This window comes from Camelina sativa, chromosome 16, assembly GCF_030686135.1.
Source record: "Camelina sativa cultivar CO46 ecotype springtype chromosome 16, ASM3068613v1".
Classification (NCBI taxonomy): domain Eukaryota; kingdom Viridiplantae; phylum Streptophyta; class Magnoliopsida; order Brassicales; family Brassicaceae; genus Camelina; species Camelina sativa.
In genome coordinates, this window is record NC_141895.1 from 29,997,683 (window position 1) to 30,012,902 (window position 15,220).

The following is a 15,220-nucleotide window of genomic DNA, read 5'->3' on the forward strand; positions in this document are numbered from 1 at the left end:
TCTCAAGGAAGTCGCGACCCTTGATGCCTTTCAGTCCAAAGATAAGAATAAAGCAAATACTCTGCTTCGGCTGGAGGCTTTAGTCTGATGTTGCTATCAACAACTTCGATGTGAATAAATTTTGGGGTAATTATATCATTCAAATCTCTGGACACAAAACAAATTATTAAAATCGAAGGTAATGAAAACTATAAGGACTACTGTTTACTTTTTAAATTGACGGAAAAAACTTTCCAACACATTGGGTTTCGATGAGCCTTGGACCTCACGAATTATAAAACCCTAGACTTTAACCTTTTTAACTAAAAAAATTTGAGAGAAAGAAAAATGAAAAATAAACTTATAATCCACGTAGGAAAAAAAATAAGAAGAGTACATATTTGAAGTTTTTGGTCGTTTCTTGTTTGTCTGTCTATATATGACGTCTGCCGAGGCAGGTCAATTAACCTTAAAAGTCAGAACCCTAGCTTATAATTGCATCCCTTTTACATAGCTCCTCTTCTTCCTTGGGAGATTACATTAATGATGAGCTTAAAATCTTCTTCCTTGTCCAGTCTTCCATTGGATTTGGTAGAGGAGATACTTGCTAGGGTTTCTGCTTCATCTCTAAAACGACTACGGACTACATGCAAACAGTGGAACGTTTTACTCAGTGATCAAAGATTCACCAAGAAGCACTTTGATAAAGCAGAAAAACAGTTTCGGGTTGCCATGTTGAGGAGACGTACGGTTTGTTCAATGAGCCTAAATCTGTTTGGACTCCACGACAATATTGATCCATCTATGGAGGTTAAATTTAACTTAATGATGGCCTTTGTATTTGAAGTCTTTCACTGTAGTGGCTTATTGCTATGCAAAACCGGGGATGATAGACTCTTGGTTTGGAACCTGTGTATGGGTCAACCCAATTGGATCAAAACCAATAATGATGACGATGGTAACTATAGGTACGCTCTCGGATACGAAAACAACAAATCGTGCTACAGCTACAAAATCTTGAAGTATGATCTTGATGAAACTTTTGATTTTGAAATCTACGAGTTTAATTCTAATTCATGGAGGGTTCTTGATAGCGTCACACCAGACTTCGCAATGGCACGAAAGGCCAATGGCGTGTCCATAATGGGAAACTCTTACTGGATTGCTTCACATAAAGAAGAAGAAGATTTAATTGACGATTTCTTGATAAGTTTCGGCTTTACAACAGAGAGAATTGGTCCACGTGTGTGCCTTCCAGTCAAGGGTTGTTCTTATTGTGATACTATCTCCTTATCTTGTATAAGAGAAGATCGGCTGTCAGTGTTCTTTCAGGACAGCGATACATCAAAGATGGAGATATGGGTGACAAATAATATCACTCAGACCAAAGTCATGTCTTGGAGCCCTTTTTTTAAGATTGATTTGAACACTCATCGGTTTGGGACTGAAGTGAGTTTTTTCATCGACGAGGAGAATAAAGTGATCGTGTGTTGTGATGAGGACGAGGACGAAGACGATGACATGAACGTTTTTGTATACATCATTGGAGAGGATCAATATTGGAGAAAAGTGGATATTCGAAAAAAAACAAATTGGCCACGTATCTTCAGTTATGCTCCAAGTTTGCTTCAAATTTAGTTCAAATAACTTTAATATAATTTCTAGAATCTCCTATTTTGTTCCCTTTTGTTTTCTTTCGCATGACGTCCTTCGACTGATTACTACTGAACTGTGACTTTTTATTTGGTTCTTTTCTTTGCTAATTAACATTTACAGATAATTATCAACTGTTTAAACTCTATAACTTGCATTCAATGTAGAATCATTTATATTGATGGGAAAAGTTCCTAAGGTAATTGAGCTCAACCGCACTAATTAAGTGTATTCTCTTGATGTAGTGATGAAAATGCTTCAGAAATGGTTAGACAGAGCACTTTCGATCAGAGAAATCGACCGCTTCCTCTGTTCTGGCTGTGTTCAGTTCAACAAAGTTGATAGGTCGATTAGAGACAATTTTTCTCCAACCAGATTCATCTCTAAATAAATAAAAAATCAATCACTTCCACAAGTTATTGTAGTCAAACTAATAATCCACAAAGAATATTATTGAAGAAACTATTACCAAAGTCAATGCTGATTCGGAGATGTCAAAGTCCCATACATATAAAATTTATCAAAGGGGTTTTTATGATTAATTGATGCTAGGTTGTTAGTATAAGAATTATTTACTGTTTTTCGATTAGTCTCATTAATTAATTCACTACTTGATTTCGTCTTATTCTTTATAATCTCATAATGTGATTTTTTGGTCATCATTGTCTCACAAAGATATACCATTTGATCATGGTAGAGTAGACATTAGGATTTAATTTACTAAATATCAATACAACCCACATAATACATGATTCTTTCCTTTCTAAAAAAGTAATATCAATATGATACAATCATATGTAAAACGTAAAATATGATTATTTAATTTCCAAGCGTAAAATTGGCTCAACTACGTACTAATATGGGTGTAAATTGAGTGGATTTGCTCAGAAGATTTGCAACTCAAGCTTGCAATGTTCCAGATAACCGCTCTGGAGGTGAAGGTAGCAATTCGAGAAAACAAATAAGTTTAGTTGATTGCTTGAGGAGGATTAAAATCTAATTGCACACTTCGGATTGGAAATTATTACGCTCAACCATGATGAAAAATACTTGAAGTTAACACGTGAGTAACAAATATAGCTTTTTTCTTTTTAATTACAAAGCCGCACTGATTGGTAATGGTTTTTGCTTGTCTTTTGGACTTGTAGCGGAACCAAGGACAGGAGCACGTCTGAGTAGTCTATTGCTGTTTGCTGCTGTCAGTACCATCATACAGAGGAAGATCAAAACTGAGATGGATGAGAAGATAAGCATCAAGCCATAACCAATCGAGTCTTTCACCTCTTGCGCATACTGAACTGTGTCTAACGCAAGAAAGGTAACGGGGAACGAGTAAGCCCACCAAGCGACATTGAATCTTTTCATTGATTTCTTGAAAAGATTTGGCCTACAAACCTGAAAATGTTAAACACAAAATAAGGTAAATATCTTGTCATGCAATTTTATGTTTGGACGTTGAACTTTGTTTCTTTGTGTATCGTAAACGGTAAACTTACCAGGGACATGAAGATGAAAAGTGAAAGGAAGAACAACATCTTCGCTACAGCATCAAAGGTACCAGAAATGGAGTTCCAGGCTAGACTTGCCATGGCTGGTGCAGCAAAGAACAAGAAGAAGATTGGCCTTAACTTGGTTGGGAAATTGTTTCCGCCTGGTAACCGTTGATAAAGAGTGACAAAGATAACCAAATAGTGAACCATTCCAAGGGAGAACATGCATAGAGCACACTCTTTCCAACCCATCTCTGCTGCTCCTCGTGCAGCCACGAGGTTTGCGATTACTGATACTTGGCTTGCAGGGTTTGCCAACATCGACAAGAACCTTTTCTCTGTTGTGAACCACTGGCCGTAAAGCTTTGTGTCTAGTGTCAAGACTGGAACAGCAAACACCCAGAATAATATTTGATACAAAACGCTGTTTGGCTCCATCATTGGAGCTGATTGAAGCAAGAGAAGGCATGAAATGGATGGAGCGTAAAGATAGTTCACTCCAATATAGTGCAAGAACTCTGCTTTCACCATGTCAGGTAAGAAAATACACTTTAAGGCATACAAAAAACAGAGTGACACTTGTGTTACAAGTGCTAGGTACCACAGGAGATGGAACGCCATAGATGGGAGTTTGCTATGCATATGAGACATGCTTGGTGAATCAGGCGCGATCATTATCTTCCACAACAGAGCTTGGCTACAGAGAGAAAGACTTATTCTGAAATAGCCCGCGTGGAGACCACGCAAGATAGACATTAAGACAATGGGATTAGCATCGGCAAGGTCATTTTTTCTCTCTTTGTTGCTTGATATTGAGTTATCAATTTTGATATGAGTTTCTTGCTTAGGAATTTCCAAGCTTTCCATTTCTGTATATCAATGAAAAAGTGGTAATGGTTTGTTTGGCTCTATGCTGTCCTAACCTTAGGATAGAGTCAATATATATAGACAGTGAAATAAATTAAAGCTGATGGAGATTATTTAGTACAAAACACGTGGTTTAGGGGGAGTTAGTTAGTGTTGGACAAAGGTGATACCTAAATATGGTATTGAGTTATTGGAATCTCATAAGGATAGCAACTTTATTGGTAACTTTGGTAACTTGTACAGTAAGTCTCAACATGTCTTGTTTCAGCTACATGGATAAACATAAAAGTCAATCCAACTGATAAATCTATTATATATATAATTTTCTGCTTTACCTAACTAGTACATTATAATTAAACAGGATTATTAGGTCCTCTTATCATAGGATGTTACCACTATCTCTGATGGCAGCGACCCACTAGTTCTCAAACTTTTGTAACGTTAAGATGTATTCCACTACAAGAAAACAGGCAAATAGCGACTGCACTATTAGTCACTATTTAGTCGCTAAACGGTGTGTTACGACTAAATAGCGACTAAAACTAGTAGTCGTAAATCGAGAGTCGCTAAAATAAATAGTCGTAAAATTAGTCGCCAAATAGCGACTACATTACGACTATTTTGCGTAGTCGTAAATTTAGTCATAATATAGTCACTAAATTTAGCGACCACGTTACGACTATTTTACGACAACGCAAAATAGTCATAATGTAGTCACCAAATTTAGTGACTAATTAACGACTAATTACTGACTATAGTTGTATTCAAGTATTTATACATTATTGTATTTATACAGTATTTATACAAATTACATATATTTTATTAATTGTTTTAAATATATTTAAATTATGAATAATGTTTTAAAACATTATTTTTTGAGTACTATATTTATTATTATAAACCATGATTACAAAAAAATTGTATTACAAAATAAAATTAAAAATCATAACTAAAAATAAGAATAGATGAAAAACTACATAATAAATGGTTTGTAGCACATTCTCAATTGCTTTGTATTCCATCATTGAAGCCTAGGTAGTTCCCATTAATGTTCCAAGAGCAACTCATTTCTTCAGAACAAACAAACAAAAAATGTATCATGGGGACTCATTTCCCATTATCAATATAACACAATTTCAAAATCGAGACTAGAAATGAGAAACAATCGGGACAAGCAATTCACTATAACTAACATGTCTTCTAGCTTAAAAACGTGAGTGTGAGTAAGAAGATCGACAATGGTGACTCAAGTTAAAGAGTGCATATAAAACAGGTGTCTAGAGATCGGTATTACCAAATAACTCTTGACAAATTCAACAAAAAGCCTCACAAAAATTACAACAGAGGCTTCTAAACAAATGACTCTTTGACAGATTTAATAAAAGTCTCACAACAATAAGTAGCAAAGTATATATATTGTACCTTAATAGCGAAAGATACAATAGGATAAGAAAATGTCTTAACCAATGAAAGTTTACCTTACGCTCTGAAATAAAGTTGTACATCATGAGCTCTGTCTAAGAGTGTGCTTGGCTGTGGCTTTCTCTGTAAGCCAAACATCATCTTCGACCTAAGAACAATAGGACACTGAATCAGATGGTTTACGCATGCAACAATGTGACTTCAAAGAATTGAAGAGTAATACAAGAGTAATAAAATAAACATAAGGGTTTTACCTATCTTCTTCCAGCCAACCGCTTTCAAGCTTCTCCAAATCCAGTCTATTGATCACAAACAACAAAATAATATAGTAAACAAAAATCACATGTTCAAACCATAAGCTTCAAAGACACAAACACAAACACCAACACACACACATACCAGATTTTATCATATAAAATCACCAAAACTGAGGTGACTCTGTGAAAGAAGTGATATGCTTTTAGAGAGCTTAGTTTGAGTACCTTCGGTGACTTTGGTGACACTGAGGAGAGCCGAGTTGAGCCTTAAGTTCTTTAAGCCACAAGACTCAACCAAAACAGCTGACACTTGATCTGAGAGAAACCCACCAAAGAAAGCAAAAAAAAAACAAAACAATTTTGCACATAAGTACTCAAGAATTCTGAAAAGATGAAATAACAAAGCAGTTCCAGGATTTTTGAAAGAAAAGAAACCCACCTCCATGGAGACCAAAACAGATGGAGCTAGACATTTGAAAGAAATGACAAGAGATATACCCGCGTGGCAACAAAGCTATTGATGCGCTACTCCTTCCCTCACTTCTCCTTCATCATTCTTCTACTTCTTATCCTCCCTCATCTGCAATCACACAGGGGATGAGAAACGCGAAAAGGCAACTAAGTGGATCACATCAGCATTGGCTACCGATATCAAGCAGATAAATCAAACTCGTTTTCAGCAGAATCAAAGTGAAAATCTATGCTCCTACAGCGGAACAAGAAAAAAAAAAAAAAAAAAGGGATAACAAATGAAAGCAACTACTAAGCCTTCAAGAACGTCGGAGAGGATAGGTGTGAGAGCAAAAGAGAACTTGACCCATTGTTGCTTGATAGAAAAATTGATTCTTTAGTCGACCCAAGTTTTCGGCTGTGCGCCGGAGAAGCACACGACTTGAATCGAAGCAGATCTTTCCCGGTTTTGAGATCCCAACTTCTAATTTCGTCGATAAATCCACGGCTTAGCTTTTTCGTCTTCTATGCCGTCTTCCTCCGCTTCACCTCTCAGCTTCTGCTTCTTATATGTCGTCTTCAAACCAATTCGAAGATTAAGGTCATTACAAACGTAGACCAGAAACCCTAATCCCAAAATCAGATTTAAAGGGGGAAATAGAGATAGAACAAACTAACCTTCTCCCACGGAAACCAGTTTCCCTTCTAGATCTGGAGATACGGTCGGAGGTTTGGCCGGACAGAGTCATCGCGATTCGAAGAAATGAGAGTGAGAGTTTCTCCGAAAGAGTTTCGAGAGTGATGATGATTTTTTTTTTCTAAGTGTAGTGTGAGGAATAGAGGCACAGGTTGGTGAAGGTTTCTTTGTTTGTTGATTTTTATTTCTTTTTTTTGTTGGCCAATTTTCAATTCATATCAAAATCCAAAGTGGTACAAAAGCCTCTCAAAGCCCAGACTAAATGATATAGTTTTATGTTTTTTTTTTATCAACAATTAGTTTCAGATTTTACAATGACTAATTTAATAAATTTTATAAGTAAATAGTTTTTGGAAGTATTAAATTATATATATACACTAAATAGTTTTAGATTAGATTTAATTTTATACACATAATGGTTATATTTTGGTTAAATGGTTTATAATTTAATTTCTATATACTATACATTATAAAAGTTTAAAATTTAAGATATAGGGTTTAAAGTACAGGGTTTGGTGTATAGGTTTATGATTTGGGGTTAAGTTTTGAATTTATGAATTATGAATTAATTTCTAAGATTTAGAGTTTATGATTTAGGTCTTGGGGTTTGGTTAATGGTTTGGGATTAAATTTTGAAAATTATGATTTTCTTAAATAGCGACTGATATGCGACTTCTTAGCGACCGTTTACTATAAGTCGCATATTAGTCGCTAAATTGGTGACTATTTAGCAACTACATATTTTGGTGTGCAATATAGTCATAAAATAGTCGCTAAATTACGACTAAACTAGCGACTAACATATGCAGTCGTTAAAAAATGACTAATATATGACCAAATATTTGTAGTCGTAAAATAGTCGCTAAATAGTCACTACTTAGTCGCCAAAAATGACGACTACATATATAGTCGCCAATTGTAGTCGTAAAATCCATGTTTTCTTGTAGTGTTCAAAATTAGATTAAAAAAATATATTGCCTTTTAGGATGATTAGCTTTTTCCCACATAGCCAGATGAATTCACCACCTATTGATTAAGGTCAAGAGCCAATGTCCAACCACGTGAAATAGCTTCCACATTTCGGGAGCCATTGCTGCATTATAGAAATAGTAAGTTCTTGGGTAATTTTGAATATAAATTAAAAATTATATAAGTGCACTTAGTTTTTAGTTTGTTCAGTTTCTGATGATTAGAAATGTATGATATTATCAAGAATGTGAGTTCTTATCTCATATCTTTGAGTAAGACTTGAGTATACTTTTTGTGGTATAAGTGCCCATACGTATGTGTGTTTTAGGTGAAAATGAACTTTAATTTAAATTCAACGAAATTGCTGCTTGGTCTATTGGTTTTGCCAAGTTGAAGTATGAGATCGTTTTTAATAGATTGTCTCTGTTTTATTGTCAGCAACTCACTACGACATTATAATGTGGGGTTAGTGCATGTAGACGCTTATACTAGATATGTTCTGCGCTAGTACACCCCATATTACAAAAATAGAAAAGATTATGTTAAGTATTTCTATATCGGTGATTTGTACAATAATAAAGTATAAATGGTCGGAGATCATTCGATAAATGAGTCATGTGGCATATATGTTGGAACTTGGAAGTCTCACACGTAATTTGTTGATAGCAAATGAACGAAAAATTCGACGTTGTTTGATTAAATTTCATAACCGTTTAGCGCCAGTAACATAAATAGGAATATGAATTCTAAATCATTGAAACCTTTCGTGGTTGTGCTTTTCTCCAAACACAAAATTTTTGTCGTTATGAACTTTCAGCGATTTGCAAATACTGTATGTGGTTTAGATTCAATTTACAGGAACATGCATGGAATCATATCATGTTGTAAAATTATTTAAAAGAGGTTTTTTATTGATCAAGAGTTAGAAAGAAAACATCCCCAAAGCTTCAACATTATTGTTCACAACCTTTCCATATAACAACAAAGCTCTCACACCAAAAGAAAAAAACACATCAACAAAAGACTCAACCGATGTTACATTTTTTATACAGCTTCTGCGAACCCAACCCGCTCGTTCCCAAAGTCAAAGACCGTGTGGTATTTGCCCATGAACACATCTCCCAGTATCCTGCTCCAAAATCAAGAATCAAGATTAGAATTGTAAGGCAATAATCATCACTTATTTGTTTTGTTTTTCGTGCCAAGAGGTTCACCAGAGAGGTCCACGAGGTGGCGGGATGTCAAATGCGGTAAACCCGCTGATGCATTGTGCCACTGGTCCTTCTCCAATCTTTAGTATGTACTGTTAGTTCCCACAAACAATATCAGTCACACAATATGTTACTTAGGGCTCAAGTTTGGATCCGAATTATATTAGCTCTCAAACAAGTACCTCTTCTGGAGCAAGGTCAAAGACTTTGCCTCCAATGGTGAATGAAACAGTCGGCATTGTTGAGAGTTTTGAGCAGTCCACTGCAGACTCTCCATTTGGATTAGGCATGCGCTCGCATATCTATGGATTTTGAGATCAGAACAAAAAACAATGTTATTGCTATAATTTTAACAAAAGACAATAAATTTCTATTGTAATGGTAATGGACATTTTCTTGTTACCTCATTAACATAGTTTACTATCCGCTCTTGAGTCATGTTCTGCCTCAACTGGCTCTGTATCCACACAACCGCCATTTCACATGGAAGACAACCCGCATCTCGAAGACTACTAGATGATTTCATGTTTTCCTTGTCCACCACCGACTCAATCCCCATACTAAAAACACGATACAATACCACCGCTCAACAAGAGAAGACCGGTAAATTATTACGTCTATAGAATTTTTATTGGAAGTTTACCTGACCCCTTCGGTGCCATCGAAATCGCAAAGACCAATTTGTGAGCAGATCTTCTTTGGTTGAGTCTGAAAGGAGCACAAAAGAGTTGCATATACAAAACGAATATATATAATTCATCTTCGTTTTGTATCATATATTACGGTATTCTTACCTCAGCCAAAAGTAAATCCAAAATGATTTGTCCATATTGGTCAACAACAGTCTTGCATTGCTGGCTAACAACTCCAGATGCTCCAATAGCTTTGTTTATCATGGCAATCACAGCCTAGAAAAGAGATTAAAAATTAAATGTGAACCACAAGAACAAGCTAAAAAAACTCTTGATCCTTTCTTACCGTTGGCCCCGCAAGTAAGGATGTTCCAGAATCTGCAATCGCGGAACAACCACTTCCACAGTAGCCTGGTATAAAACAGAATCATGTTTTACCTTTTTTGTTCCTGTTAAAAACAAGTTAATGGATGAAAGAAAAAGAACTGAACGTACCGGTAGATTCACCATCAATGAGAACCTCACCCATGTCAAACTATATATCACAAAAAAAAATTATCTTGAAAATGAGATGTGATTACGAAACATCCATTAACAAACCAAGAAAATAAATAAGAACAAACCTGCCAGTAACCCCTTTGTGTCACAGGAACATATGTATGTTCTCCTCTGAAATGGTTTGGATCAACACCTCCAAATACAATTTCACCTCCTTCTTCACTTTTTGGATCACGGTTAAGCCAAAATGAAAACACTGGCTTCTTGATAAGGCCTTGGGTGAGCATATTGTACCTGTCGCAAAAAAAAAAAAAAAAAAAAAAAATGTTGTCAACACATCAGATATTACAAAAGTGTGTTTAAGTCGGTAACCTCAATCAAGAAATGAGACAAATTAAAATTGCACGCATTACCAAACAGATGTGGCGTTTCCAACAGAAATCTCTTGGAATCCAAGACCAAGTAGACCATCAAATTTCGCCACCACGAATGTTATACCTGGCTCACTGGTTGCCTCAATAAACTCCTGAAGAGATAAGCAATGTACATAAAGTAAAGTCACTCATATAACCATTAAAAAGTAGTGTAGAATAATTTTACCTGATCTTTGACAACCAAATCACCAACTGTGACAGCATCATAACTAAAGAAACCAGAGATCGATCCTGACCCGTAATGGATTGCGGCCCTTTTCCCTATACATTAAATTGCATCTTGAGACAAACGTATGAAATTAATTGGTGGTGTGGCCTATTGCAATATATCCATTGGCCGTTTACTAGATCAAGATGAACGAATCAAAAGAGATAGCGAGCGTACCATCTTTCTTATATGTGCTTGAACGCGAGGACTTGTACTTTGCATGAAAGAAACAAGAAATCTACGTAACAGCAGAAATAAAACAATTAAGTTTTTTAAAAAAAATCTTATGCCGATAATTGTAAAGCAAATGGTGTAAAAAGCATACCGAGAGAAAACACTTCCCTGATGGCACCCAAAGGTTAGAGCTTCCGGTATCAAAAATGACAGTGAACTTCTGCGGTGGAGTACCGATAGCAATCTCACCATAGTACTGAGCATCCAAGTAATTCTTGAGCGCTACAATGTCAGCATCTCCAGAATCACCACCAAGATTGATGTTGTACGAACGGAAAGAAGATCTTAAGGCCTCTTCTTGACTGGAACCAAAGCGTGTTGCAAGTTTTTTCAAGCCAACTCTGAATGTGCCATCATCATTGCTCTCAGAAGAGGCGGAGACAAACAACAACAACGACACAAAGATTGAAATCACAACCGTTCTCAAGTCCACTCCCATTTTCACCTAAATAATCAAAAGCAGTGATCAACAAGCTGAAACAAAATACGAGTTACCAGAACATGCATGCAACTCAACTAAAACAAGTGCTCATACTCAATGCTATTAGACAGACTAAACGTGGATCTTAAAAAAAAAAGAAAATCACTGATTTTGCAAAACGAAAGAGACTTTTGACAACGATAATTGTTAGATATTATATAAATTAATCTCTTGAATAAATTTTCAGATATAGTGAATAAATCTCAAGTCAGCAACGAAACTAGACATTTGATCAATTATTAAATAAAACTAGAAACATAGATTTTTATATCTAGAAGCATTAATAACCAAATTGGAACAGAGTATCACAACATGCTCACTTGCCTGAGATTTCTAAATCAGACCTACCCAAAAATTCCCAAAAAAAAAAAAAGACTAACAAAGCAGAACAAGGGACACATCATGAATCAAAGTTGGGAAACATATATATATATATATATTTATCAACATGAAACATTATTAAGACTGCAAAAACAAACCAACACCAATGCTTCAATCTAATCACCAGCTTTGAACAATATGAAGACACAAAACAGACATGCAAAAACACAAACACATAATCCAAGAGAATCCAAACACGGATCATGCAAAACACTACCGTGAACATCTGAAAACGAAATCATAGAGAAAAAAAACAAGAAACTGGAAACAAGAGTTGGAATTACCATAGAAAAAGAAAAAAAAAATGATATGAGATTTGATCAGAACTCAGGACTATTTAGGGGGAGAAAACGAAGAAATGGTAATGAGATCGATCATAGTAGTAAGTGTAGAACTCACCAGATGTTTAAGCAGCAGATTGTCAGAGAGACCACAACGGTTTCAATTTCGAGGAAATAATATGAAGCCACGACATTGAGAGTGAGACCCACTTAGTTCCCTTTGATCTAAGCCGTTGAAATTTTACTAGATTTAAGCAACAAAGTTGCTTTTGACCGTTGACGGTGTGATAAGATTATGACCCCACCAACTTTTGTTGGTAAGTACAGTAAGTTGCTGCTAGACACTTGATCGAGCTTTAAAACTTAACCGTTACATAACTTACTCATTTACATTAGAGGCTTTTAGAATTTAACAAACTACAGATACATATGGTAATGATATTAAATTTTCTTTCTTCTTTTAAGTTTCTGATTACTTGTGCTATGTTAGCTTGCTTGCTTTGCAATGATTTTTTATATTGGTCTAGACAAAATTTGAGAAAGGCATGATTACGTTGTTTCTGATATAATTTTTTTTTGTGAGCTTATTTATTTTTGATATAATTTTTGGTTTGTTTTCACCTTCATATAAGTGGATGATAATGGGACCAAGTGAGAGTTTGTACTTCCAAAGATATATAATATCCCCAACGTTGGGACGATTCACTATATCCTTACTTTAGAAAAAATCCGCTCCGCTTCTCTTAATAAGAAGATTGAGCTCTCGTTATGTCTAAGAAAGTCCGCCCTACATATGTTGCATTCATGTAGTTGAATCTTTCATATTCAGTCCCACCTAAATAAACGTTGAAGCTAAAATGACGCAAATGAGTTTATATATCACAAATTAGCCATGCAAGGACCCATTAACCGAAAGCATGAAATTATAAAATATTTTTCCATAAACTTTAAGTGGTAACAATTTATAATTCATGTAGTTCGGCTAAACCTAATCGTTCTATGTAATTTTAGGCTAGCATTTATTAGTCGAACATACATATGGATCCAGTTTTAGTCTACCTCAAAGTTTCTCTCGTAATGATCCAGTTTTAGCATTTGATATATCCAAATTTTACCGAATTATTTGATTAATTATGGAAGCATGATCTTAAATTAAAGCGTCTTTTTGCAAACCGGAAATGAATAAATGATAAGCATCAACACTCGAAAAATCCAAGTGACTCTAAAGTTAACTTAGTTGACATTTCTACTCTTGTGCATGAATGCTCTGCATTGAGATTCGTCGAAACGGTGATTATTGAATAAAACGACTGCTTTATATTAATCAACGCGACAACTATATATTACCAATCGACTCATATTGTTTTACCAACCATATATCGTAACAGCCAATTAGATGTTATGAATTAGGAAAGAGTCCTAAAGAAGAACGAATAGGTTAAAACAAAGTATGACCACATGCATACATGTGACTCAACGACTCCATTTTCCAAAAGTCGTAGAGAAGTCTCTCTTCTCGACCTCACGCAAACCACATGAACATCTTTTTGTAACTTACAAAATAATAAATGGCGGCTTTATATATAAATCCATGACTTCGCATTTCCTTCATTTAATTAAAATATTGTTGTATGTATAAACATAATTAGGATTTCACCAGCAGTTCACACATATTAATTCTTTTTTTAAGAAAACAATTAAGAACATGTTTATACCCACCGTTTTTCATGTAACGTTTTGTCCCTTTTTATAATTAATAGCGTTCATTTAAAAGAATAAATTTGGATTTTCTTTCAAACTTTGCACAAAACAATATTAACAGCCACCTATTGTTGTCTAATGTCTACATTCTACAAACTGTTATTTTTTGCAAGATAAATTAAAATACATTAAAAGGTCATATTCGGATGAACTCAATTCAACTTCGAGTTTCAACTAGCTAGAGTTCTGTTACCTTTCCATGGGTCCAAAGCTTAAAATCATCTTTAAACAACCGAAAAAAAAAAAAACTTAATTTATACTAAAGTTTATATTCTGGAGAAAAAAGAAATGAAACACTCTTAAATTCTAATAGAGACCCTCTAGCTCTGACTGACTGAACCATCTTTGAAATAATAGCATGATTCTAATCGGGACTTCCAACAAATGTCATATGTACAAAACACGAGAGTAGGATCGAGGGCATCATCTCGGATCGGAAGCAGATAGAAAAAGAGTTGTTAATATGTACTTGGTTTTTAGTGCAATTTAAAATGAAGCATAGTAATAAAGACTCGTCATATTAGAAAATTGCATTATTAGCAAATCATGACCTCACGTCAACTAGAGTTGCACGGAAAGTCAAACAACGTACTTTTGCGTATCGCTTCCTTCCAAAGCTCGGAGATATATTATTCCATTGTATATAGGGACTGTAGCATTTTACAACATTATTATTACTCCACATATTTAATTTATTTTTAACAAAACTATATCGACTAGGCTATCATTATTTATCTTTTTATTTGCTTCATACAAATGAAGAAACTTGATTAAGACAATGTTTAATGGTTTTCCCTATTTTTTCCTTTATAATAGAGGAAGTTTTGCTCTAATGGTTTTCTCTATTTTTTTCTCTAAAAAAAAATATTCCAAATAGATCCTTTTTTATTTTACAATTAACACCTTTTATTTATAAAAATTGCAAACTAACCCATTTTACAATGGTTTTTCCCTATATTTCAGACTAGATATTTATACTTAAATTTATATTATTAGTTTTTAAAAATACTTATTTTATTAAATTTGTGTTATTAGTTCTTAAAAATATTTATTTTCTTTATTTTGGTCATAAATAAAAGAAGTTAAAGATTAAGAGGACTACTTTACAAATAAAATAATTTACCTCTATTTATAGAGGAAAAAATAGAGTTCCTCTAAAAATAGGGGAAAAAATAGCAATATGTATTATAGAGGTGAAAATAGAGATCTATTGGAGCAAAACTACTCTATAATAGAGTTTATAGATAAAAATAGAGAACCATTAGAAATGTTGTAAGCTAAACTTTTCTTTACATTGGTGCCTAAATTTTTGGTC

At 34.6% G+C, this 15,220-nt stretch overlaps 3 protein-coding genes and 1 long non-coding RNA gene across 10 annotated transcripts; 1 reads left to right on the plus strand and 3 right to left on the minus strand.

Annotated features, from left to right (window-relative positions):
- Positions 1-522: 522 nt before the first annotated feature.
- Positions 523-1,617, plus strand: LOC104752881 (putative F-box/kelch-repeat protein At1g62270). Its single transcript, XM_010475140.1, has one exon. The coding sequence runs from the start codon at positions 523-525 to the stop codon at positions 1,615-1,617; it is 1,095 nt and encodes a 364-aa protein (XP_010473442.1).
- Positions 1,618-2,644: 1,027 nt separating this feature from the next.
- On the minus strand, positions 2,645-4,037 carry LOC104752882 (S-type anion channel SLAH1-like). Its single transcript, XM_010475141.2, has 2 exons — positions 3,129-4,037; positions 2,645-3,027 (listed from the first exon to the last, which is right to left on the minus strand). The coding sequence occupies exons 1-2, from the start codon at positions 3,987-3,989 to the stop codon at positions 2,728-2,730; spliced, it is 1,161 nt and encodes a 386-aa protein (XP_010473443.2). The 5' UTR covers positions 3,990-4,037; the 3' UTR covers positions 2,645-2,727.
- Positions 4,038-4,787: 750 nt separating this feature from the next.
- LOC104710226 (uncharacterized) lies at positions 4,788-7,764 on the minus strand. Of its 6 annotated transcripts, none has more exons than XR_754943.3 (7): positions 6,797-7,764; positions 6,486-6,695; positions 6,108-6,248; positions 5,894-5,983; positions 5,666-5,710; positions 5,468-5,559; positions 4,788-5,059 (listed from the first exon to the last, which is right to left on the minus strand). It is a non-coding gene; the product is annotated as an uncharacterized LOC104710226 (long non-coding RNA). The 6 variants fall into 6 exon arrangements; XR_015585161.1 differs by having other exon boundaries at positions 6,167-6,248; positions 6,797-7,042; XR_015585159.1 differs by having other exon boundaries at positions 4,805-5,059; positions 5,811-5,983; positions 6,797-7,042.
- Positions 7,765-8,674: 910 nt separating this feature from the next.
- Positions 8,675-12,361, minus strand: LOC104752884 (aspartic proteinase A2). Of its 2 annotated transcripts, none has more exons than XM_087491526.1 (14): positions 12,263-12,361; positions 11,093-11,446; positions 10,945-11,005; positions 10,726-10,820; positions 10,539-10,651; positions 10,251-10,419; positions 10,123-10,162; positions 9,974-10,038; positions 9,790-9,903; positions 9,639-9,703; positions 9,399-9,555; positions 9,178-9,297; positions 8,999-9,087; positions 8,675-8,913 (listed from the first exon to the last, which is right to left on the minus strand). In XM_087491526.1, the coding sequence occupies exons 2-14, from the start codon at positions 11,438-11,440 to the stop codon at positions 8,829-8,831; spliced, it is 1,521 nt and encodes a 506-aa protein (XP_087347652.1). In that variant the 5' UTR covers positions 11,441-11,446; positions 12,263-12,361; the 3' UTR covers positions 8,675-8,828. The 2 variants fall into 2 exon arrangements, with proteins under 2 accessions (XP_087347652.1, XP_087347651.1); XM_087491525.1 differs by having other exon boundaries at positions 12,148-12,300.
- Between the last annotated feature and the right edge of the window lie 2,859 nt (positions 12,362-15,220).

Coding starts and splice junctions, on each gene's coding strand:
- LOC104752881 (XM_010475140.1), top strand. CDS start 523: ATGATGAGCTTAAAATCTTCTTCCTTGTCCAGTCTTCCATTGGATTTG.
- LOC104752882 (XM_010475141.2), bottom strand. CDS start 3,989: ATGGAAAGCTTGGAAATTCCTAAGCAAGAAACTCATATCAAAATTGAT. Junction 3,028..3,128: donor TTTTCATCTTCATGTCCCTG/GTAAGTTTACCG, acceptor TAACATTTTCAG/GTTTGTAGGCCAAATCTTTT.
- LOC104752884 (XM_087491525.1), bottom strand. Junction 9,904..9,973: donor CCTTACTTGCGGGGCCAACG/GTAAGAAAGGAT, acceptor TCTCTTTTCTAG/GCTGTGATTGCCATGATAAA. Junction 9,298..9,398: donor TAGTAAACTATGTTAATGAG/GTAACAAGAAAA, acceptor CAAAATCCATAG/ATATGCGAGCGCATGCCTAA.